Source organism: Balaenoptera borealis, assembly GCF_965194805.1.
Source record: "Balaenoptera borealis genome assembly, chromosome: 3".
Lineage (NCBI taxonomy): Eukaryota > Metazoa > Chordata > Mammalia > Artiodactyla > Balaenopteridae > Balaenoptera > Balaenoptera borealis.
This window is the reverse complement of record NC_138866.1, coordinates 102,370,981-102,397,051: the sequence shown is the minus strand read 5'-3', so window position 1 is coordinate 102,397,051 and position 26,071 is coordinate 102,370,981. Positions and strand designations below refer to the sequence as shown.

Below are 26,071 nucleotides of genomic sequence, written 5' to 3'. Positions count from 1 at the left end.
TGGTGGCGCAGTGGTTGAGAGTCTGCCTGCCAATGCAGGGGACACGGGTTCGAGCCCTGGTCTGGGAAGATCCCACATGCCGCGGAACAACTAGGCCCGTGAGCCACAACTACTGAGCCTGCGCGTCTGGAGCCTGTGCTCCGCAACAAAAGAGGCCGCGACAGTGAGAGGCCCGCGCACCGCGATGAAGAGTGGCCCCCGCTTGCCGCGGCTGGAGAGGGCCCTCGCACAGAGGCGAAGACCCAACACAGCCAAAAATAAATAAATAAGTAAATAAATTTATTAAAAAAAAAAAATATATATATATATATATATATATATATATACTATTTCTTAAAAGATTTTAAAATGCTCAAACAATGATGACTGGCTAGCATTATAACATTTAATCATTTGAGTACATTCAAATATAACAATGGTTTATACATATCGCCCAATGGACTTATTTCCAAATGGAAGCCAACTGTGTTGTATGTTTAATAAATTTGGAATAACATTTATGATTTGAAAATATTGTAAAACATCCAGTTGCTCCTGAGGCTTAAGGTGATCACATTTAGGGACAGAAATTTAGGATTTTTGTTTACAGCAGTACAATGGGCCTATTGTGGTGGTGTGGATCTCAAAAGAAGAAGATGAGACCAGACCAGGGAATGTGTATATTGCTAGAATCATTGCTGTGATTTTTGAGTGGCCCATTAATTGAGGAGGTCTAGCTGTTGTGTCCAGAGAATATTATAGCTTGGGGAAGTGGAAGTTCACAGGAGGGTGAAACCCTGTCTTCAGCCTGCTTCATTAACCCCTAATTCAAAAGAAACCATGGCTATAGTTTGTGAATAGGTGACTTCCTTGCTTAATACCCTTCAAAGGTCATAACTGCTCTTTGAGTAAGTTTGAAACTCAACAGTTTGCAGGGCTTCAGTGTAATCTGGCTCCTGTCCTGTCTGTCTCATTCTGTAATACATTCCCGTATTCTACTCTGTAGACAAACTAAGACTGTCACAGTGCATGATCCCTACATACCTTCTCACTCCTCTTCCAGCCATCACTCTAGGGGGCTTCCCATTCTCTTCCCTTTGCCTGGAATACTTGGCCTCCCACTTTTCTTCAGTTCATTTCTCCTTTATCTTTCAGATCTCAGTTTGGTGTCACTTCTGCTTAGCCTCCTACTTGTATCTTTCAGGCTGAGATGCCTTCTTCAGATCTTTCTAGTTTCCTATATTTTTCCTTATACTGCCCTCATCTAATCTATGTGGTTATTGCTTGGCACATCTGTCTCTCCCCTCTGACTGTAAAGAATGTGAGCTGCATCCATGCAGATGTTGGGTCTTGTTCTGTATTGGGTGGATAGCTTCTCACACCATGTTCTACTTAGTAGATACTCAGCAAGGACCTCTTGAATGACAGCTGAATGAAAGAAAACCAGGCATAAACCCAAAGGATGGACTGGGAATGGTAACCTTCAAGAACATGAAGTAGCATCTCAATTAGGGAAGATGATACTCAATATTTTTAAGACTCTTGATACATATTATCACAATATTTTTGAAAAATGTTAAGGACATCTAGATCTTATCAGAGTTCACCTTGAAATGAGCACTCAACAGTTTGGGATACTCTACTTTTTGTTTGTTACAAATTTGTGAAAATTTTAGCTAATTTAAGGGATCAAAACTGGTATAGTATATAAAATTTTATACTTGTTTGGTTTAAAATGGTTTAAAAATTATTACCCTCTGTGATATTTTTTAATCTCCTTTTCTCATTTTTTCTCTTGAGTATATGGCTAATTAATTTTTGTGAGTTCTTTAAATATCTAAAATATTAGCCTTTGGTCATTTATGCTGTAATTGTTTTTCTTACACTTTTAAGTTTAATCTGATTAATGCACTTCTTTTTTTAGAGGTACCTGTTAAAAACATTTAGGTAGCCATATCTATTATTAACATTTTCTCTGTCAATTTGTATTACTTTTTTAAAACAGCTTTTGTTTAGTATGGTAAAATATAAATTTTTGTAGGAGTTTTAAAAATAGATATAATCAAAAGGAGTCATAAGAAATCTCTGCAATTTTGTAAAAGATCAAACTTTACTTTTCAAATCTAGATATTTTCTATCGACAATATATGGGAAGCTCTTGCTGTGACATTATGTATTTTATAAAGGACTCTTTTTAATATCTACTTAATATTTTAATGTGTGCATATACCATAATGTTTTAGCCAAATCTCTACTATGGAACATTTACTTTCAGCTTATTGATATAGAAAATTCTACAATGAACATTCTTTTTCATATAATTTTGTGCATCTTTGTAATTTTACCCCAGGATAAATTATTTTTAAAAGAATTTCTGCATCCAAGGGTATATAATAGTTTAAGGTTATTGATACATTTTGCTAATTGCCTTCCATGAAAGAGATACCAGCTTACACCCATCATGCAGTATGTGAGAGTGCCCATTTTCTTGCTCCGTTATCAAAACTGAGTATTTTAATTTTTAGTGTTCTTTACAAACCCAATTTCTGTCTCTTTGTAGGCTAATAGTCTGAACAACAGCACTGATTAATTCTCTAAAAATAGTGAATAAGGTATTTTAAAATTCATCCTTAAAAATAATACATATGTTAGTTTAAATGAAATTTAAGGCAACTCTGAGAGGTAAAAAACAAAATGAAAACACAAATCCAGACAGGTAGAGAGAAAGCTGAAAGACCATTTGCTAATCTCTGGGTTCTCTCAGCTTTGGTTTTAACTGTGACACAGGTAATTAGAGGTAATTAGAGGGAATGTCCAGGCTCAGCGTATTGATGGGAAGTTAGGTTGGAGACAATTGCACAAATCCGTTATTCTCTAAGAGCTGTATATGCAGTGAAAAAGTGAACCAAGGTGAGGGATATATTCCACAAATGGAGATAATAAAGATTTTTCTATTGGTTTTAGCCCAAGATGGATGGGGGAAAGTAGGTTTGCCTGAAAATTGATAACCATAACCTAACTTCACACAGGTTGAGGGTTAGGATTCACATTACTTGCAAGGAATGAAAAACTCTTAAGGTAAAATTTTTATTTAAATAGGGACCTGCTGGTGGTACCCCTGAGTACCTGGCAGTCAAAAACACAAATACTCTCTTGAAGAATGCATCTTTAACCCATGTCTCAAAGGATTCTCACCGATAATGTTTCACACATACACACACACACTTACAAAACATATAAAGAAACAAGAAAGCATCAGCAAAATAAAAAAGAGTCATATTCACAAGGATTTCAAAAATTGGAATTATAGATACAGAATGCAAAATAAGTATGCTTAAAAAAATAAAAGAAGGCTTGAAAAATGTAAGTAAGAAGTAACTGAGTAAAATATGACCAATTTGTCAAATAAAACTTCTAGAAATGAAAAATGTAAAAGTTGAAATTAGAAAATCCATGGATAAGTTAAATGACACAATAGAGACAGGGGGAAAGAAAACTGGCAAATTAGAAGAAATTCTGAAGTGATTGCCCAGCATGTGACACAGAGAGACAAAGAGATGAAAAACATGAAAGGGGATAGAGTGACAAATAGCTAATCAGAGTTCCATAAGGGGATAATAGGCTAGAGAGAGAAGATATTCAAAAAGACAAGTCTGAGAACTTCACAAAATTAACGAAGGATAGGAATACTCAGATACAACGTAAGAAAGATTGGGGGAAAACATACACACCTAGAAGAATCACAGTGATTCTATGATTCTACGCAGAATATTAAAGACAAGATCTAAAAAGCAGCAGAGAGAAAGGCCAGATGGAGTGACAGACTATCAGCTCTCTGTGTGACCACACAGATCTCAACCACATCAAAGGAAACCAGAAGACTGCAGAATAATGCCTTAAAATTGCTGTGAGAGAATAAGTTAAAATAGTATACTCAGCAAAAGTATCTCCTAAGAAAAACATGATTCCGTTGAGAGGATGAACAAAGTCAAAGTTGATTCTTTGAAAAGAAAATAAAAACTGACAAACTTCTGGCAAGAAAGAAACAAAAGCAACAAAAATAATATCAGAAATGAAAAAGGACCCATAGTTATAGGTGTTACAGAAAGTTTAAAAATTATAGGCAAATAATATAAACATCATTTTGAACAATTATAAAACTATCAAAAGAAATTAAGCACTGTCTAAATAAGTGGGAGATATAATCTGGAATTTGATAAACATCCTCAAATTTATATAAAAGAGTAAAAGAACAGGATAGGAGAAACTACCCAACCACCTCTTAAAGTCTTTTCATGAAGCTGTTATACAATGGAGTATTGTGCAGTCATAGATAAATTGATTAATGTCCCAGGGAACAGAGATCAGTGAGAAAAGGACAAATTCACAAATAACATTGGAATAATTGAATGTCAAAATTTAAAAAAACATGAAAATTATTCCCAATTGCGAACCAAACACAAATACGAAAGAGAAAAGTATGAAAGAATTAAAAAGTTGTGTGGAACTTTAAATTTTGGAAAAAAAATAGGTAAATAATTTTATATCCTCTGGATACCTATAATTTTTAAAGTAAATATTTTGTAAATTTGATAGCATTAAAATAGGAATTCAGTGTTCATCATAAAACACTATTAAAAATAGAGAAATGACAGGCCACAAATAGAAGTATTTGGACCACATAACCAACAAAAGATTACCTCTAGAATGAATGTATAACCCTAAAAATCAATAAGGAAAAGACAAAAGAAAGTTTATAGAAGCCATAGGTAGACACTTTACAGAACAAATGTGAAAAGCTAATGAAATATTGCAGTGATAATTTATGGTAATAATTTAAAAAATGAAAATTAAAACTACAAGGGATACCATCTTATATCCCCATATTGACAAAAATGAGATCCTGTATTAATAAGGATGTGGAGCATGGAAACTCTTTATACAGTGCTACTGAGACTTATAAATTGATACAATTATTTGGGAAAATCTAACAGAGTTGAAGTTGTGCGTATCCTATGAATTATCAATGTCACTCTAGAAAGTTTTGCAGATGTGCACCAGAAGAAAGTCTTCACCAGAAGAATATCCACTGTGCCTTTTTTTCTTTTTGTAATACTAAATCTTGAAGATAATTTAAATATCCATTTAAATGAATAAACTGTAGTTTTCATATAGTATAATACTTTATAGTGGTAAAAATGAACTACAGATGTAATCATCAACAAATATGAATCTCACAATCGCAAAATTCAGCATAAATAAAGCAAATCATGGAAAATTATAAACAGCATAATCATATTTTTATGAAAAGTGAGAACATGCAGAATCAAATAGATTAATTAGGAATAGATATTTAAGATTAGGACATTAAATGAAAGCAAAGAAATCATAAACATGGAATTCAAGATAGTATTTAACCTTTGACAGTAGGCAGGGGTATCAAATCAGAGCAGGTTCTATTTTTTTAACCAAGATGGTGACACATTGTTGATATTTCTTTAACATTTAAGTTACATTATTTGTTTACAATGAAATGTATAACACATATAGAAAAAATAAAGAGAACACAGGACAAAAATGTACAGCTCAATAAACTGCCACAAAGCACACACCTGCATGATCTCTACATAAAGTAATAAAATATTCAGCACCCCAGAAATTATGTCCTCCCTGCCCTCCAAACGTAATCACTATCCTTATAGATTTATTATCTATGAATGCTTCCTTAAACCCTATTGGTTTCTTTGCTCCTGTTTTTTGTTTGTTTGTTTGTTTTTGTTTTTTATTTAACAGTTAATTATTTTGTGTCTGGCATCTTTGGTCAACATTACATGGGTGGATTCATACATTTTATACATGTTGTTAAATGTCTATAGCTCTTTCATTTTCATTGTATATTTTTCCATGGCATGAATACATCACAGTGTCTCTATCCATTCCACTGTTGATGGACATGTAGGTTGTTTCTAGTTTGGGTCAATTATGAATAATGATGCTCTATAGTTTTGTCCATGTTTCTTAGTATACAACATGATGATCCTAAAAAGACTAAATGTATGGTTTATATAATATTTGTGTGTATTAAACATTACAAAATAAAATAAAATAAGAAACTCCTTTTGCAAAATTAATAGGTAGTGAATGGTATTTTTATCTTAATTTCACTTTTTGATCACCACTGGTGGTAAACATGTTTTATATTTTACTTTGAATGTTATTATTTGTGAATTGCTATTGATGCTATTTGCCCATTTTTCAATCTATATAGTACTTTTTTTGATTTGCAAGTATAGCTGATTCACTTTGTTATAAAGCAGAAACTAACACACCATTGTAAATCAATTATACTCCAATAAAGATGTTTTAAAAAAATAAAATAATTGTACTATCCCTTATCTTTTTTAAAATTTTTTTATACAGCAGGTCCTTATTAGTTATCTATTTTATACACATCAGTGTATACATGTCAATCCCAATCTCCCAATTCATCCCACCACCACCCCCCCCCCCACCGCCACTTGCTCCCCTTGGTGTCCATACATTTGTTCTCTACATCTGTGTCTCTATTTCTGCCTTGCAATCCCTTATCTTATTGGTGAAAAAAAATGTGCTTTTTAAGGTTGCCGCCATTTTGCTTTTTTACTTTAAAATTTTTTAATGGTTTTTAAATTTTTTAAATATTTTAAAATATATCATCACTGAAAAATTTCAAAAAACTAAATCAAAAAAACAAAACAGGGCTTCCCTGGTGGCGCAGTGGTTGAGAATCTGCCTGCCAATGCAGGGAACACGGGTTCGAGCCCTGGTCTGGGAAGATCCCACATGCCGCGGAGCAACTGGGCCCGTGAGCCACAATTACTGAGCCTGCGCGTCTGGAGCCTGTGCTCCGCAACAAGGGAGGCCACGATAGTGAGAGGCCCGCGCACCGCGATGAAGAGTTGCCCCCAACTTGCCGCAACTAGAGAAAGCCCTCGCACAGAAACGAAGACCCAACACAGCCATAAATTAAAAAAAAAAAAAAAAACCCCAAAGTATAAATAACATCATTTTAATCCCCTCTTCCCAATTAACTGTTGTCAATATTCTGGTATCTGTCCCTTGTGACTAAATACACATATATATTTATATTACTATTATAGTGAACACATATAATACATAATATATGTTATATATTATTATATACATATATTTTTATATGTACATATGTATGTATTATATCAACCTTTAAAAATATCTACATATCCATACGTACATAGTTTGTTTTTTTTTTTATTTATTTTTTGGCTGCGTTGGGTCTTCGTTGCTGCGTGCGGGCTTTCTCGAGTTGCGGCGAGCAGGGTCTACTGTTTGTTGCAGTGCGCAGGCTTCTCATTGCGGTGGCTTCTCTTATTGCGGAGCACAGGCTCTAGGTGCACGGGCTTCAGCAGTCGTGGCACGTGGGATCAGTAGTTGTGGCTCACAGGCTCTAGAGCGCAGCCTCAGTAGTTGTGGCGCACGGGCTTAGTTGCTCCACGGCTTAGAAGATCTGTGGGATCTTCCCGGACCAGGGCTCGAACCCATGTCCCCTGCACTGGCAGGCGGATTCTTAACCACTGTGCCACCAGGGAAGTCCCACACACGTAGTTTTACAAAAAGGATTTTTCCTGCCTAATAGAACACATTTCCCCCCCAAAATATAGTTGTACACCATCATTTAAAGATATTTGGATGATATTCCTTTGTATATATATACTAATTGTTCATTCAACAAATATTTATAATACTGTATAGTAATAATAATACCGTATAGTAGCATTATTTTATAGGCATTGGGAATAAAGGGATGCACAAAACACCAGCGGTGGAGTTTGAATGATACTGGGGAAAATAGACAGTAAACAAATAAATATTTCATATAATATAAGGTAATAATTAGTACTATGAAGAACAAAAAGCAAGGAAGAGGATAGAGAGTAATAGGTTGGCATGAGAGTATATGGTACTCAAGTAAGGCACCCTAAATGAGCAGGAATATAACTGAATTGTGGGAGCCCACCATGCCAGTATCCAGGGCAAAATCATCTTAGACAGAGAAAGAACAAATGCAAGTCCACAAGGCGAGCCTTTAAAATAAAAAAAAAGCAATTTGATACTGGTTCACATTTAGGTTACTTCCAATTATTAAAATTTTTAAACAAATTTGGAGAGACCATTTTTGTTAAAAGACTTCTTAAATTATTGCAGGTGTTCTAAATGTTCTTCTCAATTTTCATACCCACTTTTGCCCTATTGTATGTTTTCATGGCTATATTGATAAGAAGATATGAAAGTGTATCTGGAAGGAAGTTAATCTGATGCCGTCTTACTCTATAGGCCTAATTCATATTTTTTAGAGGAAAAAATGAAAGTTTTAGAAAGGAAAAGTTTTTCAAAAAAATCAGAATATAGAATGTTGAATTTAGAGGGGAATTTTTATAGCTAAGGCAAAAAATTAAAATGCCCTGGGTTGTACTGCTACTTAATTTCTTTTTGTGCCATTTTAATATCATGGAACCTTTAGTAAAATCACTTAAAAATAAGAACTTTGACACATAAATTTTTAAAATCTCCCTTAGGTCGCTGATGCCAAGTCTTTCTCAGGACCTTTTAATGTCTTGCCTGTGAAGACAAAATGGAGTAACATTGGTTTTCATATCCTTCTATTTGATCTGGAAAACCTTGTTGAACTTTTGCTGCCAACTCCAATCTGTGACGTTGACCCTTCCAATTCATTCTATGGCAGTGAGATCCTGAGAAGAGCCAAAAGCACAGTAGAGAAGAAAACACTGACACTGAAAAGAAATAAAACTGCCTGTGGCCCTCTCTCAGTGGAGGCACAAGCCAAGCCTGTTAGTGAAAGCCCAGCCCAAGGAGAAAATACCATGAAGTTATCAGAAGAAAATGATGGCATTAAAAGGCAGAAGAAAATAAAGAGCTCCAAAAAGATGCACCTTAAGCAATCTAGAAAAGTCAATGCCAACCTCACAATAGACACAGCTAAATTGCTCCTATCTTGCCTTTTGCCATGGGGAGTGGATAAAGAATTAGACAATCTTTGCATTAAGCATCTCAATATTTTAAAGCTTCAAGGTCCCGTTTCTTTAGGACTTGCTTCAAATGAAGATCACTTCTCACTGATGCTGCCAGGTTGGGATTTATGCAATGCCGAAATGAAAAAAGACTATTCAAAAGTAAATTTATTTTCCAGAAAAGTTTTGGACTTGTCAAATAAATACACTTCCACTCTTCCAAATCAGGCTGGGATGCCAAGCAGACCGGAAAATAATTCTGATTCTTTGCAAGAGCCAAACACTATAGTTTACTTATTGAGCAAACTATTTTTAGTTAATAAGTTAGTTAACATGCCTTTAGAACTGGCATGTGGAATTGACAGGTAAGATTAGAGATTTTTGACTATTCTTATTTATGACATTAAAAAAATTATCATTATTTGTTATATTTAGCTCTCTAGCCTCCCTCCTCCCCCCTCCCTCCCTCCTTTCCTTCCTTCCTTCCTTCCTTCCTTCCTTCCTACCTTCCTTCCTCCCTTTAGATGAAGAGTAAATATGCAACATCTCCTTTAGCTCAAAACAATTTTAAGAAAATCTTCCTTTTAATTCTTTGAGATTGGAGACTACTTTGGGCAATAAATCTATATGTTTTAAAATTTATTCGTCCAACAAATATCCATTGCTCTCATAATATGTGCCAGGGAATTCACAGTACTGGATGCTGAATGATTCAATAGATAGATAGATCAGTAGATAGATTCACACACACCTTGAAATCCATTATACTTGTTGTGAACTAAGTATGAACAAAAAACATTTAAATAAATGCCTATGATGATATACTTCGTATATCATTAGGAAAGGAAAAATTTGAAAATTTCATACCTCAAATCCCACTGTTTAATTCATACTTTGGCATATTAAAATAGAAGAGGTTATCATTAATTCATTTATAGAAAGTACAGTTTAGTAATAATAGGCATTGTTTTTTGAGTGTTTAATATCTACTAGTCACCATGTAAGCCCTTTACATACATGATTTCACTTCATGTGCACAGCAAAGCTGGGGTATAGGTACGATTATTTTGCTTATTGTATAGATAAGGATATTGAGGCTTATGGAGAGAAAGTATCAACCCCAATATTAATTCAGAGCCTTACAAGCTGATTCAAGGCTGGGCATCTGTCTAACTCCAGAGCCTGATTGCTAACCTTGACTCTGTGTTTACCTTCTCCCACTGCTAAAATTCAATATACTTTTTCATAGTCTGATGTTAGAAGATTGGATTCAATTCATCAAGTGCTTACTGAATATGTCCTTAGCACTAGCTCATAGAGGAAATATAAATAAATTTCTCATTTGGGTAGGAACTAATTGAAATGATGAAGATAATGCACATGAAGTAAGTAGAAAACACTGAAGGAACAAGGAGAAACATTTGTAGTATAGGTAAGTATTATAGGTGGTCAGAGTAAAGAGAATACTTAGTGTGAGATGAAACCATCAGAAAGCCTTTATAGAAGATGTGCTCATGAACTGCTCAGTACATGGTGGTAAATAGTCCTTGACATTTCTGTTCTTTGGTAAGAGCTCAGTTCAACAAATATCTGTGTCAGGTACTAGATAATAGAGTTCCTGCCTTCAGTGAACCTACAGTCTGGTAGCAAATCCATATGGATTATGTAGATTCAGTGTTAAGCTCCCTATCATTACAATGCTTCTATGCTATAGGGTTTTCCATTTTCTGTTTGGTGGCCCTAATAATGAGAAAACAGAGACTGGTGAATTTCCATGATTCATATACTTAATTCTCCTCTATTTTCTTCTGCTCATTACAATATATATATATATATATATATACATATATAATATATAACTTCATATTTATAATTTATATATATAATATATATGTATTTTAATTTCAGTTAGGCACTTTTCTTTCTATTACTAAGAAAATTAAATAACACCTAAAGTATGATTAAAAAAAAATTGTAGTCAGCCAAGCCTGAAAACCTGAGAATGAACCCTGGTTTTGTTGTTAAACTAGTCATGTGGCTTTGGACTAGTCACTTAGCCCCTCTGGGCCTTGCTTTCCTCATTTACAAAATGAGATGAATAGAATAGGTGATCATCAAGATTTTTTCAAATTCTTGAAAACAACTTATATTTGCTAGCATAATCATGATCCCGCAGAGCAGATGAGGGACTCAGTTATTGTCGCCAGAGGTTTTCATTCTGAGTTTGTTCCAGATACTGAATACAAGATGTGAAGGATATATCTGGTGCCCTTTAGGGGAGATTAAGGGCTTTCAGCATGATTTCCATTAAAAGGCCTTAAAATCATTGCCACACATTAGTTAATTCTTTACAAAATTCTTCATTAAAACAAATTATTGAATGGAGGTGTCAGGATTAGAGACTGCTTCCCTAAATAAGCCATTTCAGATTTGATCTGCTATTGGAGACTGCATGTTATAGTTAAGGAAATCAAAATAATGTGTATTGGATTTGTCACTCCAAATCCTTCCAATAAATTTGGCCATTTTGCTAACATTTCACTGTGGTTGTAAAGGTGGAGAAATCTTTGTATGCTTAACAACTGAGTGTGTGACGAAACTGAATTTTAAGGAAAGAGCTATCTGCCTATGAGAATATCCCTGGATAGTATCTGAATTTCCTCTCATTGAATCACTGGACTAGGGTAAAGCCTGTCTTCATCAAGTCCTGATGGTACCTGGGGATAATTCTTTGGCAGCTATGAACATATTAGGATTCAAAAATGTATTACATTAGCCACAAATCACATGACCTAAAGTCGCAAGGCCCCTCCAGTAAAAGTGGATCACAAGATAATTCTGGTAAACTAAGATTCACAATTCATTTGGGGTTAGGGTTTTAGGTAAGTTAAAGTGGGGAAATAAGATTCACCGAAGAGAATAATGTCAAAGATATTGCTAAAAATAATGTGTTCAATTCCCAAATGTGTTAAAGTGGTCATGCAGTCATATCGTCAATTTATTTCTCAAAATGTTTTTTATACATCTTTAATAATATCCTTTGAATCTTATTTCAACAGTTCTTTCACAATGGAGTCTGTGCATAACAAGATGAAAAGTCCTGGGAATGATATTTTAAATGTTTCAAGCTTCTACGGTTATTTACGAAATGGTAAAGAAGTTACAGATATAGTCTAATAATTTTTTTCTTCTATGAAATAAAAGTGCTATAACTGGATAGCACCCTGCAGTTTAGAATAAGAAGTGTGCATGTTTATTGTTTGATTCGGTCTGTATTTTACATGGTTATAGTTTTGTATTCTGTCTATATTTGAAATATACATGAAATTTTGTTATTAAAGTAAATATCTTATAAGACATGTAATATGATAGATTTCATCAAATGATCTTTGAAATACCTAAAAGTCTGAAACTTTTCAACAAAGGAAACATTTGAATATTAAATTAAGGTCATATGTGATTTATGGGGAATTTACTGTATCAATATCTTTATTACCAAATAAGTAATTATTATATTAGAGAGTTTTACAGTTATTTCAGAAGATTATATAATGGTCCTTGAATTCTTCTGAGTAACAGTCTTGGTGTTTGGATTTTCTTTTGATGCCAAATGGCTAATTCATCTCTAAAACCTGCTTCTCCAAATTTTTGACATCTCATTAAATGGCAATCCAATCTTTCCAGTTATTTAGGCCAAGAACTTTAATGTCATATTGACTTTCCCCTTTTTTCTTGTACCCCACATCCAATGTTTTAGTAATCATGTTGGTTCCACCTCCAGAATATATCCCAGATTCTGACTGGTTCTCTCCACCTACATGGCCAGCCGCCTGGTGTGAGCCTTCATCCCCTCTTGCCTGGATACAGAAGCCTCCTAACTACCCTCTGCTCCTATTCTTGGTTCCTACACTCTATTCCCAACCAAACACCCAGAGTCATCTACTTGAAACTAAGTCAGAACCCCATGCTACTGCTTAAAACCTTTCAGTGGCTTATGTTTCACTCTGAATAAAAGCTACAGTCCTTAGGATAGCTCACAAGGCCCTGTATAACCTGGCTGCTCTACTTATGTCATCAGACACACCCCCCCATCTGACCTGATCTCTTTGTACTCATCCCCTGCTTCACGCCTTCCAGCTTTGCTGGGCTTTTTAACTCGTACCCAAACATGGCAGGCAGGGTTTAGGGTCTTTGCACTGATTGTTCCCTCTGTCTAGAATGTCCTTTCTCCAGATTCCACATGAATCAACCTGCTGCTTCCCACCTCCACCCTCCATCCTTCAATTCCTCCTCAAATACCATCTTACCAATGAAGGTGCCCTCCCTTCTCCCCCACACACCCTACCCCTTTCCCTGTTTTATCATAATCCTTTTCACTATCTGACATGCTGTATAGCATTTTTTCGTTTGCCACCTACTTCCTGCTACTCAAATGTAAGCTCCAGGGGGGTTATTGTTTTTTATGACAGTTTTATTCACTGCTGTGTCCCCAGTTCCTAGAACAATGCCTGCAAGGAATTAAGCAAGTACTTTTGGATTAATGGATGAATAGAAAATAGAACAATGGTTTTGGAGATAAACCACTAAGGTTCAAGATCAAGTTCTGCCACTTACTACTTAACTTTGGGTGTATCTTTTACTCCTTTCAAAGCCGAATTTACTGCATTTATAAAATGGGAATAAGATTCCAGAATTGACGTGCATTTTGCTTCCAAAGTTGTGCAGTATATGATCAATACATTGGGGTGGCCTGAACAACACTGCACAGTGGCCCTCTCAGGGCTATTGAAAAGAATATTCATTTGGGATATTTTAAAGTGAGAGTTTATTAATAGCTTCCAATTATTAAGCCCCTAGTATGTCCAAAGAATTATGCCAATGACTTTACATATATTACCTCAAATAATATATAAACAGCAGTGCACAGTAGGAGGATCTATCTCTGTTTTACCCTTGGGAAAATTGGGACTCAGAGAAGTTAGATGACACGCATAGTCAACCAGCCGACAAGCTGAAGGGCTAGGATTCCAGTCCAACTCCATCTAATTCCATACCCCTGTTCTTCCCACTATGTCAGGCCACTTCTCATATTTATGATTACAAGTCATGATTCCTCTATATGATCCCGTCTGGATTTCCAGCCTTCTCCTTAGATAGTAGCTCTTTTTAGGGTCATTTGCTCTAATTTTCTTTTTTTATATAACACTGGGAAAGAGACTAGAATTTAAGGTGCAGTGTAAGTAGTTTCTGCAGAGACCTAGGGATTTGCTAACCAGAGCCAAGGAGGCCCCAACTTTTCCTATGACTGTCCCAACCAAAGCAGCCTGAGCAACTAGTGTTATTACTGAACCATCTCCCTGATGTTGAGAGGTGGCATTTACAGCATTTAAAATTCAGTTAGGTACTAAGGAAACATAGTTTTATGTTTTATAGTCGCCAGATGGGAGGTGAAGGGAAAGGAGGGATTCACTTCATGCTATTAATTCTATAAAGTCCAAGCCTGAGGAAACCTGGGATGTTTTCTTTTTATCTTTCCCCCTGAAGTTATAATTAATTCTTTAACTCACTGTTATTGCCAAGAAAAGTTGGCTCTCATTGCCATCTCATATTAAAATTTTAACATCACATTAAAGTGTGCTGTGAAGTACCCCGTGATGCCAGTAAGTAGTTATGGTTGAGACCGATACTTAGCTTTGATGGTGGAATCACAAGGTCAACAAAGTGAGAGAGGGAGAAAGGAAAGCGATCAAAAGAAAATGCTGTTACCTGCTGTGTTCATGAAGAAATGGAAAATACGACTTCAAACTCATAGTGTTGTATCATATCACATCTTTTATGTACTGTTCTTGGGCATTTCAAATTCACATCATAAGTTCCATCAGGAGAAAATGATGATATTAATGAGAAGTTTCTTATATATTTCTTTCATATTCTCAGTTTACATTATATCAATACCTTCTATTACATTTCCCTTGACCACTAATGTGAGATATATATACACACACACACATATCTATTAATATATAAAATGGTAATTCAATGAAAAGCATCTTGGACTAATACTAATTTGAATAGTTGATCCAGGATTTCAAACATACATTAATACATTAATTTAAATAGACAATTATAGCAATTTTCCCTCCAGCTCAAGCCTGCATCACTCTTCCTTATCTCGCTCCTGGATCTGGCACCTAGATAATATACTTTAGCCATCAGAAAGCCTTAATTCATTGATTTTTTCATTTGGATGATAATATGTTCATTTTCAATTAATGAAAAGGCACTTATTAAGTGCTTTTCTGTGTAGGGAACTGTCGGACACTCTATGGATCAATTTAAATAAACCAAGCCATAGCTCACTCTTAAAATTTCACACTGAACATTAGGGCAAATAGATAGAAAGGACATTTAAAAGGGCAAACTTAAAAAGAAACAATACATAACAAAATGAGTCAAATTAAAACATAAGTGCTATACCTATTGATCAGAGTAGTATAGCTCGGTAAGGACGAATCAAAGGAAGTCTTTTATAGGATTTTCTGTGTGACAGATACTGATTCATGGCAAGGTAGAATTTCAGGAATTATTTGTATGAGGAAGGAGTTGTAAAATTCAGCGATCTGTTTTGGGGGGAATGTTGGTCATTGCATTTTGTTGGCAGAAAGGTACAGAAATGGGTTTAAGGTATAAAGATGAATTTGATTTGATGTGAATGTGTATTAGTATAATTGTTAGAAATATATATATATATATATATATATATATATATATAAGTTAATTAATGTTTCTTGACTCTGGCTATATAAGAAAATCATCTGAGATACACTTTTAAAAAGTATTAATGCCTGCCCCACCCTCACCCAGGGACCTATTAAACCAGAATCACTGGAAGATTGAACCTGGGCATCGGTGTTTGTGGGGGAAAAAAAGGCTCCCTAGGTGATTCTAATGTGCAGCCAGGGTTGAAGATCATTGGGCTGCATCCATGTTTAATACTCTGAAGATATAAATGTGTTCCATATATTTCTAGGTAAGAGTGAATCCCATCTACCTGAAGCTGACGTTTCACTTTTGAAGCTAATTTCCTGTTGGAAAGACCAGTCTGTCCAGGTATGATACGGTTCATGTTCTTGAAGTTATTGGAAGAGTTCCTTGCTGCTGTGGTTCATTCATACTCCCCTTTACCTGAGAGTATACGTGAGCAGGTACTCTTGTCCTCACATATTTTCTTCCAGAGTATTTCATTTAATAGGACTAACACAGAGACTAATAATCAGGGAAAAGTGGAAAATAACATGCAAGGATGCACCAAGTTAAGGGGCATGAATAAAGGGGGCCGAGGAAGGGATATTTATCTTGTTACAGGTAACTTATTGCCCACTGAGGTTTCAGGTGGTGGCAGAAATGTCTATTATTTGATTTCAAAATTAGATATAAATGTCCCTAGGCTTGAGAATTTGGTAGGTATAATTAGAAATCATTTTTCTATCCTTTTCATCTGTGAGCTGATATAGAGAGCTGGTTTCCTCAAAGTCCAATTTAAGTCTTTCTTCTTCTTTTCAAGGATTTTTTTGTGGATAGCTTTGAACATTGTACAATAAATATCTGTGCATTGATTAGATGAATATTTATTGGAACTTTATTCTTCATGGGCTTAATAAATGTCAAATTTGCAAGACAAGAAGAGCAATAACTCCAATTACAAATGGTTATTTTTGGTTACAGGAAAACAAAGAAAGTCAACTCAGAACAAATTATGGGGGCTGACACCATAAAACCAAATAAACACAGTTGGGATGGTTATTAAAGCCATGGCCTACATGATTTGCCCCTCGCCTAACCTCTTTCTTCATCATTCTCCCCCATTCTCACTAGCCACGTTGATCTGCTTGTAATTTCCAGAACATACAAAGCTCACTTCCACCTCAGGACCTTACTATTCTCTCAGGCTGGAATTCTCATTTTTTCCATTCATCATTTGGGTCTTTGCTCAAAGCTAACTCCTCAGAGAAGTCTTCCCTGATCACTCCATCTAATATTGTCACCATACCTTGCTGCCCCATGCTCCAGTTACCATCACATTATCCAGTTTTATTTTCTTTGTTGTGTTTGCTTTTAGTGGAGATTATACCATTTGCTTTTTTTGCTTGCTTACCTTCTGTCTTCTCACTGTAACAGAAGCTTGCTGAGAGCAGGGACTTTGCCTGTCTCACTCACACCTTTCAACAGTGGCAGTAGCCAGTCAATATATATTTAATGAATGACTGAATAGCTATGCAAAAAGCATATGTGATAATCAAATAAATATTAGTATATGTTGACTTTACCAGCATATTTACAGTCACCCTAAAAGAGCTTCTATTAAAGGTGGGATTTTTTTTTTTCCCCAGTAGCCAAAGAATTTCTCAACAGGGAAAACAATTCTTAAGGAAAAAAGAATTCGATAAAACATTTATCCTGAGTTTCTCTAATTAAAGATCTTTTGTAGTTGTTCATTTGACCTTAAAATAAATTTTAATGTGGTTTGGATATGTTTGGACTAATGGAACTTAAGGTTCTATGATTCTATGACCCTGTGTAAAATGCTGGCAGCAGGACAAATATTACTAGAGCATTTATTACTCACTCTGTATGAAGTTTAAGCTTCAAAATTCTCCTCTCATTTCTGCCACTAACCTGATGAATGACTCTGGAAGATAGGTTTAACTTGTTGATTATTTATTTTACTCATGTGTAAAGTGAGAATGAGAATTCCTGGGGCCCTCAGGAAAAACAGAGGCTCTTGCAAGTATCCATATAAATGCTTCATTAACCAATCCTCAAATTCCTTATAAAGCTGTTCATTTAAGCAGTTAGTCAAATCATGTTAACTTGAATCTGCTTTTTAATGTATTTTAGGAACACTAGGTGGTAATGGAATGATTTTGTAAAAAAGAGCATAATCCTACTTCAGAAATTGAAGGGGGCGTACCTTTAAGGGAATGGGTAAGGATGAGTTAATTTTGCAGATGAATGAGTTTGTCTGGAGATTGTTTTTTGTTTCTCACACATGAAATATACACAACATAGAAATAAATGCTGGAGAAGCAACAGCAGGTTTTGGGGTTCCTAACTTGCATGTTTCTGAAGCAGCACTAACGTTCTTTGGATTTTATAATCTAACACCAGTGGGTGAAATCATGACATCCAGGCCTCCTGAGAGAAGTATTGCTTTTCCAGGAGATGATGCAAGACATGAAAGGCTCGTGTGAGCCTGAGTGTTGGGAAAATGCTTTTATGCCAGAAAATCTGGACACTGAAACCACAAGCAGGCCACGGGGGCCCTTAAGAGTCTTTATAATGCTCTGTACTATTTTACAATACTTTGCTGTTTCAAGGTGTTGGTAGAAAACCATTAACATTTTTAGCTTGCTATGGCATAGTAATACTTCTAGTAAAAAGTATATGGCCCAGATGTGGCTCTCTTTTCCCAACCAATGGATTTTTAAACCTTATTTTAAATCTGCACATTCCTTCATAAGCGTGTAATGCTTTGCATATCTGTCTTTTCAGGAAAACTGTATATGCATTTGGAAGACAGCTTTATAGCCATAGTGCTTTCAATTTTAGCTCAGTATTAACATCACAAAGTTATATAAAATAATGTCTACAGATTTTATATTTTGTTGGGAAAAATTCTATGCCTACTACCTATCTACAAAATTTATCTACTCTGTTTATATGCTAGAGACACTTAAGTATTGACCGTCAGAAACTATCATTAAATTTTACTTTCCATAGTATATATTTTTAAAGTATACAATATCTATTTCAATTCCATTAGCATGGTTTTAGTGCTCACTGTATACCAGATACTGTAACATTATTATATGCTTATATAAGTTGTACCATTTCTCTGTGTATTGACTTCACACTGAACACAAAGCGTGTATTTTGAGTTTGTTTCCAGTTGGGTACGTGCCATTCTGTATTCACTTTTAAGTTTTGTGGCTTTGAGTATCCTGCTCATTGTGGTTAATATGTTTTATTCTGCTGTTTCTGCTTCATCTTGTTTTTTAATGATACTGATATTGATTATTCCTGCAATATGCATTTGTAGTGACAAATATGTCAAAAAGTTTCAAAATTTAACAGGTAAAAAAAATATGGTCATGATATATAAATCTAATAATTAGAGATGTTAATTGAAGCTGCATAAATCCCTGTTTTTTTTAAGAAAGAATATGGATCCAAGTTGTTAGAGAATATTATATCTAGTGGATAGAGGACTTTCTAAATCACAGTTGTGAGAGGGCATCCATAATCCCATGGGAGCATATGGCCAAACTGCCCATTCTGAGGGATAGACCATAGTCTGGATGTACTACAGTTCTGAGGATATCCTCTAATATCTTCCTGATTTTTATAGGTATGAACAGAAGCAAGTTCCATACAGCTTTCTGTGATTGAAAGCTCTCATCCTAGCCTCTCTCAGCATCACAGACTGTTTTATAAGTATGGACATGAAGTCCCAGAGAAGTACGTGACTTGTCAAAAGTTACATTTGTAGTAACTGTCATAGTCAGATCAGGAACTTGGACCTTCTCATGTCACATTGAGAGCTCTGTATACCACACCATTCATGTCTTGGAAGCAGTGCTATCAAATAAATGTGTGGCAAAATTAAAATGACATAAATTCAGTGTTGTAAAATTGTCCATGAATAATTAATACAGGTTGTCCCATCATAATATCTACATGATAAGCATGATTCACTTATTGTGATATAGAATAGTATATGTTAATAGATATCATAGCTAATAGTTAATATACAACGTATCTCAGCATATGGTAGATATTAATAAGCATGACTCATCAGTATCATGATGTGTAGAATTATATGTTGTGTTCATGGTATGCAACAGCTTTCACAGTGTTGAGTATCTCCTCACATGATGTAAGCATTATGTACCTGCATTGTGACAGGCAGTACTACAATGTTAATAGATTTGGTATGCAATAGTAAAATCATATCATTCATTAGCCTTTTTTCACGACCCAACCCAGCATTTGACTGGACAAGAACAGGGGGATGATCAGTGATCAAGCAGCTCCTCTGATACTTTCAGGAAGCTCCCTATATTTAAAACTCTAGAATAGAGTTTAGAACCCAGTTCCTTCTACTCCTGTAGTTCACCTAGCATCTGCCATCAGCAAAAACTCTCAAGTGTCCCTGGAACCTAAAGGTCTCACATGCTACCAGGACACATAAAAGGGACTAAATAAATATTTAAATGAATACCTACTCTGTTTTGGGCATTAGCATCTCTCGATCACCAGTCTCAGTGGTGTTGTCCCAAAGCCCTAGCTCTAGGCATCCTATGAGTATACTGGGAATAAGGCAGAGGGGACGATGGTAATTATGGAACATGAGTCATCTTGACAGAGGACAGGCTTTTGAAGGGAAAAGAGTAGGCATTGGGATGTGGCTATGTTAAAAGTTTAACTATCAGCCAGGGGAGGATATTGGCAAGGTGTCCTAAGTTCATCTAGATCAGCAGTGCCCTTCCTTTTCTCTCACCAATTCAGGTCTTGGCTTTCCTTGAACTCTACCTAACTTCTGGACCTTACCTCATCTCTTACCAGGAAGGGGCTAAGGTACTGTCACTGACTTTTTACTGAGATGTAAGGGTATAGAACCTTGGGAGGACATATACTACTAAGGACATAGAATCAGGGGTTAGAAGGCCTGTCCACCAGGTCTGTGTGGAACTTGGGATGTCACATCCCAGGTTCTTCATTTTAAAAATGAACATATTGGATTAGGTGCCCTGTGCTAAATATCTCCCTTCCCCTTCCCTCAACCACAGGTCCTTGACTGGGTAGGTACAATAATCGGAAGGCAGGCTTTGCAGTATTTTAAGCCATGTAAAACCATATACACATACACACAGTTTAGTGAGATTTACTATTAAAGTCTTGTCTTTAACTTACTGTATTAAACCTAGTTTAAATCAAGGGTTTTTAGCTAAATCGTGTTTTAGAGCTAGACATTGAGGAACTAAACCTGTCTTTCAGAGCAATGTGATATATTAAAATTTTCTTTATCTTCTGGTATAAATGAAAATATTTTATGAGAAAGAATTGAGAACTCCCTTTAAACTTTCCTTTTACATTCTCTTGAGTTTTTTTTTTACTTTTTTAATTTTTTAAAAAAAAATTATTATTATTTATTTTTGGCTGTGTTGGGTCTTCGTTTCTGTGTGAGGGCTTTCTCTAGTTGCGGCAAGTGGGGACCACTCTTCATCGCGATGCGCAGGCCTCTCACTATCGCGGCCTCCCTTGTTGCGGAGCACAGGCTCCAGACGCACAGGCTCAGTAGTTGTGGCTCACGGGCCTAATTGCTCCGCGGCATGTGGGATCTTCCCAGACCAGGGCTCGAACCCGTGTCCCCTGCATTGGCAGGCAGATTCCCAACTACTGCGCCACCAGGGAAGCCCTCTTGAGGTTTTTTTAAAAGAAGAGTATGATGATTTGGGTGCCAGTTTTCAGTAACTGCATTTCAATTGTTTCAGATGGTAATTTTAGTGGAATGGAGCATTCCAATTTATGTGAGACTTATTCAAATCAAAATTCTAGACTTTGGGTTTTACATAAGACTCCACGCATTTGTGATAACACTAAAAATAATTCATTAAAAATAAAAAAACTTTACAGGTAACTGAAGCAATACAAGCTGTTCTTTTGGCGGAAGTTCAACAGCACATGAAAACCTTTAGAAAGACACCAGTCAACAGTGAACCAGTGTCGGTGGCAGAGAATGGTGACTATGAGATGACGCAGATCCTGCCAAAGATGGAATGGGCCAAGGAGCCAGAGTTACAGTGTATTACAGACACTTTGTCTTTGCAAAGTAAGTGCAACATTTATTGGTATGCTCTTTCATCAGAACTTTTTCTACTACTCAGAACATTTTGAGAATGAGTTCACAATGTATCATTTCTGCAAAAACCAAGCCAAGTGCCCTGTTTCTGACCTTTTCTGCTATCAATTTCCTCATAATTGTCAAGTTTCTAATTCTAAATTCTATTATAATTAATAAATTCTTTACAGAACAAAATTTATGTAATTTATTAAAATGTTTTAAAGTTAAGTCAGTAAAAATGAAAACAGAACTAACAGCAATAGCTTAATGGGACATACATTATAAGGATACCCTGATAATAATGGGTCCTAAATTTGTTTTCATTTGATACCATGGTAATAGCCATGTGCCATTTTTTTTTTCTTTTCTGAGAGTAAGAAATGTACTACAAACTAAAATTGCACTGCTTTACAGTTGGACCACTTGATTCTTTCTATAACAAATTTTATCATTGTAACTTTATAATCATAGTGTTTATGGTTTTGACTAGCAAGTGAATCTAAATTTCTGCTGTAAAATGTCATCTGATTTTTCAGCCTGTTAGTTGTGACTTAAAAATGAAAATTAAAAAACAGTAAAAAAAAAATAAGCAAAAATTTGATTTTCAACTTCATTAGTAAGGTTTTGATGAACAAATGAATTTATAATATGATTAAATATATATATTTGTCAGGAAAACATGTTACAAATTTACATATTTCAGGTTGAAAGAGATTTTTATTTGGGACTCAGAGAAATGTTGCTGTATTTAAAATGTTAACTCATAAAATGGGTGTCATTCTTAAAAATGCATTATATTTATTTCTTATTATTTTTATAAGATTACTGACTAGAGAGCATTATGTAGTGAGAGAGTATATGCAGCAGGAAAAGGCTTTTTCAGTAAAGGCCAAAGATCAAAATAGATAGAATATTTCCTAATGCCAACACAGTCAGCAAGGCTGGTAAATTCAATAAGTAATTTGTTAAAACTCAATGGCAATTTCAAGTCATTTGTTTACTTGTTGTCAAGAAATTAGCTTTAATTATCTGGCAAATTCACCCACTTTAAGACACTTCTTTTTGATCATATCACAAAATTGTAGTTGTATTACACCTTTCAAGCAAGAAGTAGAAAAATTCCTTTTTAAATTAATATTCAATGACTATATTTGTGTTCTTTATTCATTTGGAGAGGCACCTGTAGTGTCATTTAGTAGGTTTCTTCCAACTCTCCAAAGACAGCTAGTGTGCTCATCATGTGTTAACTCTCATTAGGTGGTATTTCTGTGCCTTATCCATAAACTTTATTTATTTATTTTTAACATCTTTATTGGAGTATAATTGCTTTACAATGGTTTGTTAGTTTCTGATTTATAACAAAGTGAATCAGTTATACATATACATATGTCCCCATATCTCTTCCCTCTTGTGTCTACCTCCCTCCCACCCTCCCTATCCCACCCCTCTAAGTGGTCACAAAGCACAGAGCTGATCTCCCTGTGCTATGTGGCTGCTTCCCACTAGCTATCTATTTTACGTTTGGTAGTGTATATATGTCCATGTCACTCTCTCACTTTGTCCCAGCTTACCCTTCCCCCTCCCTGTATCCTCAAGTCCATTCTCTAGTAGGTCTGCATCTTTATTCCCATCTTGCCCCTAGGTTCTTCATGACCACTTTTTTTTTAGATTCCATATATATGTGTTAGCATACGGTATTTGTTTTTCTCTTTCTGACTTACTTCACTCTGTATGACAGTCTCTACATCCATCCACCTCACTACAAATAACTCAATTTCATTTCTTTTTATGGCTGAGTAATATTCCATTGTATATATGTGCCACATCTTCTTTATCCATTCATCTATCGCTGGACACTTAGGTTGCTTCCATGTCCTGGCTATTGTAAATAGAGCTGCAGTGAACATTTTGGTACATGACTCTTTTTGAATTATGGTTTTCTCAGGGTATATGCCCAGTAGTGGGATTGCTGGGTCGTATGGTAGTTCTATTTTTAGTTTTTTAAGGAACCTCCATATTGTTCTCCATAGTGTCTGTATCAATTTACATTCCCACCAACAGTGCAAGAGGGTTCCCTTTTCTCCACACCCTCTCCAGCATTTATTGTTTGTACATTTTTTGATGATGGCCATTCTGACCGGTGTGAGATGATATCTCACTGTAGTTCTGATTTGCATTTCTCTAATGATTAATGCTGTTGAGCATTCTTTCATGTGTTTGTTGGCAATCTGTATATCTTCTTTGGAGAAATGTCTATTTAGGTCTTCTGCCCATTTTTGGATTGGGTTGTTTTTTTTTTTTGATATTGAGCTGCATGAGCTGCATAAACTTTAGTGTCTAACTTATCCATTGGCCCATGGTCCTCATTTCTGGGTGAGAAATTCATGGTAGGCTATCAAGGTGAAAATTTTTATGAGTTTTGCTATCACATGACTTACCCATTATTTGAAGTTTCACCAGATTGGGCCCTGTTCTGTCCCCAGTTAGTTCTCGGATATAAGAATTATTAACTCTATGGAACTGAGTCTTACTATGACTAAAAAATCTGGATCTTAATAAATATTATCTATCTTTTGATCATTATTGAGTGGTCCTTTGCCAATGTTAAAAGAAAATTTAGGGTTAGCTTGTGATAAGAATTGAAACACAAAAGTATTAAAGCTACTTTATATGTTGGTGGATGAAATTTAGAGTATTTTATTTAAAATAAATATAACATATTTACAAAATAATGAGCATATATTTTCCTGGGAAATATTCCCTGTAGGAAAATATTAATTACAATTGCAATTAAATAGGAAGCAGATAAGCATTAAAGAGGAAAATTTCCAAGCAATATTATATTGGATATTAACATTGCCATTTTTTCCCCTTTTGGAAAAAACTATTTTTTAAACTATTCAGAGGAACTAAGTAAAATTATAAGAAAAGTTTTAGACCTTTATTAGTGGTATATACTGCATTACTTCATGGAATTTTTAAAAATAAATAAGCAAAAAGCTATTTTATTTACTTCAAATGTCCTGATTTAAAGGTTAAGAAGATGGTGTATGTGCTATTCACCAGATATGATTATTCTTCAAATGTTATCGGGAGATTTACTTAACCCCAATGTCACTGCAACATACATCATTTTATCAAATATTCTTATGATAAATGGTTTATGTTGTTTGATTTTATCAGGTCCTTGTTCATTTTTCCTCTGTGAGCTCCCCATTCCCCCATCTTTTTTTTCTAATTTCTTTTATTCTTTCTTGATGCATCTTATTTGTAAATCATTTGGAAAGTAATAGATGATTTTTTTTTTGTACAGATACTCATAAACTTCTTTTATGCCAGGGTAGATTATGTTTGGTTTATTAGCATTATGGTAATATGACAGTACTAGTCATAAGGAAAAAATAATATTAACAACAAAAGTTATTACATTCTTAATATGCTCTAACAGTAGGCTAAGTAATTTAGGAATGCTAGCTCACTTTTTCCTTTTATTTTCACATGATCCACATGAACCCTAAGGCTCTGTTTCCAATATTTGAGTTGTCTGTGTAAACAATTTTACAGTTTTTAAAAAAAATGTCCATGTTCATGGAATTGAAGTCACAAAGTACAGCTGAAAAGAACTACTCTCTGAGAAAGAGAGATTCCCATGGTGCTAGCTAGGCTTTTCCTGACATAAGTCTCTGTATATGTTTAGGTTGACATACTAATTATGTATCTTTCTCATACACATAAAAATAAATAATATTTCAAAAAAAGTTCATCACCGTACTAGCTATCTTGTAAGCCACTGGTTTTGCACATCTTACACTTTGAGACATGCTTCCTATTATTATTCCATTTTTTAAATGAATAAACTGGACTTACCAGGAGGTATGTGCCTTGTCTACAGTCACAAAATTACTAAAAACAAGGAAACAAGCCCAGATATTCTTTTAAACACTGCGTTCTTATCCAATAAGCTACATTTCCCATACTGGCAGCATGAAGGAAATTTGCTCTAAATCAGCTTGATCTGAAAATTGAATAATTTATCGAGTGGTTTTCTTAGATTTTTATTCCTTTCTCATAAATCATACTTTCTATTAACAAAGAAAATGCAGAGTGTTCAATCATTGCCATCTCAGCCCTTTTAATAAGG

General features: G+C 35.0%; 1 protein-coding gene across 5 annotated transcripts in view; it reads left to right on the top strand.

Annotated features, from left to right (window-relative positions):
* WDR72 (WD repeat domain 72) overlaps positions 1 to 26,071 on the top strand; it is a 193,789-nt gene that overhangs the window by 96,772 nt on the left and 70,946 nt on the right. For 4 of the 5 annotated variants that reach the window (XM_082388012.1, XM_082388013.1, XM_082388015.1 and 1 more), the window contains 4 exons: positions 8,574 to 9,391; positions 12,086 to 12,177; positions 16,057 to 16,136; positions 21,723 to 21,918. In XM_082388012.1, coding sequence (XP_082244138.1) covers positions 8,574 to 9,391; positions 12,086 to 12,177; positions 16,057 to 16,136; positions 21,723 to 21,918 — 1,186 coding nt within the window. The remainder of the gene's footprint in view (positions 1 to 8,573; positions 9,392 to 12,085; positions 12,178 to 16,056; positions 16,137 to 21,722; positions 21,919 to 26,071) is intronic. The other variant, XM_082388016.1, reaches the window with a different exon arrangement.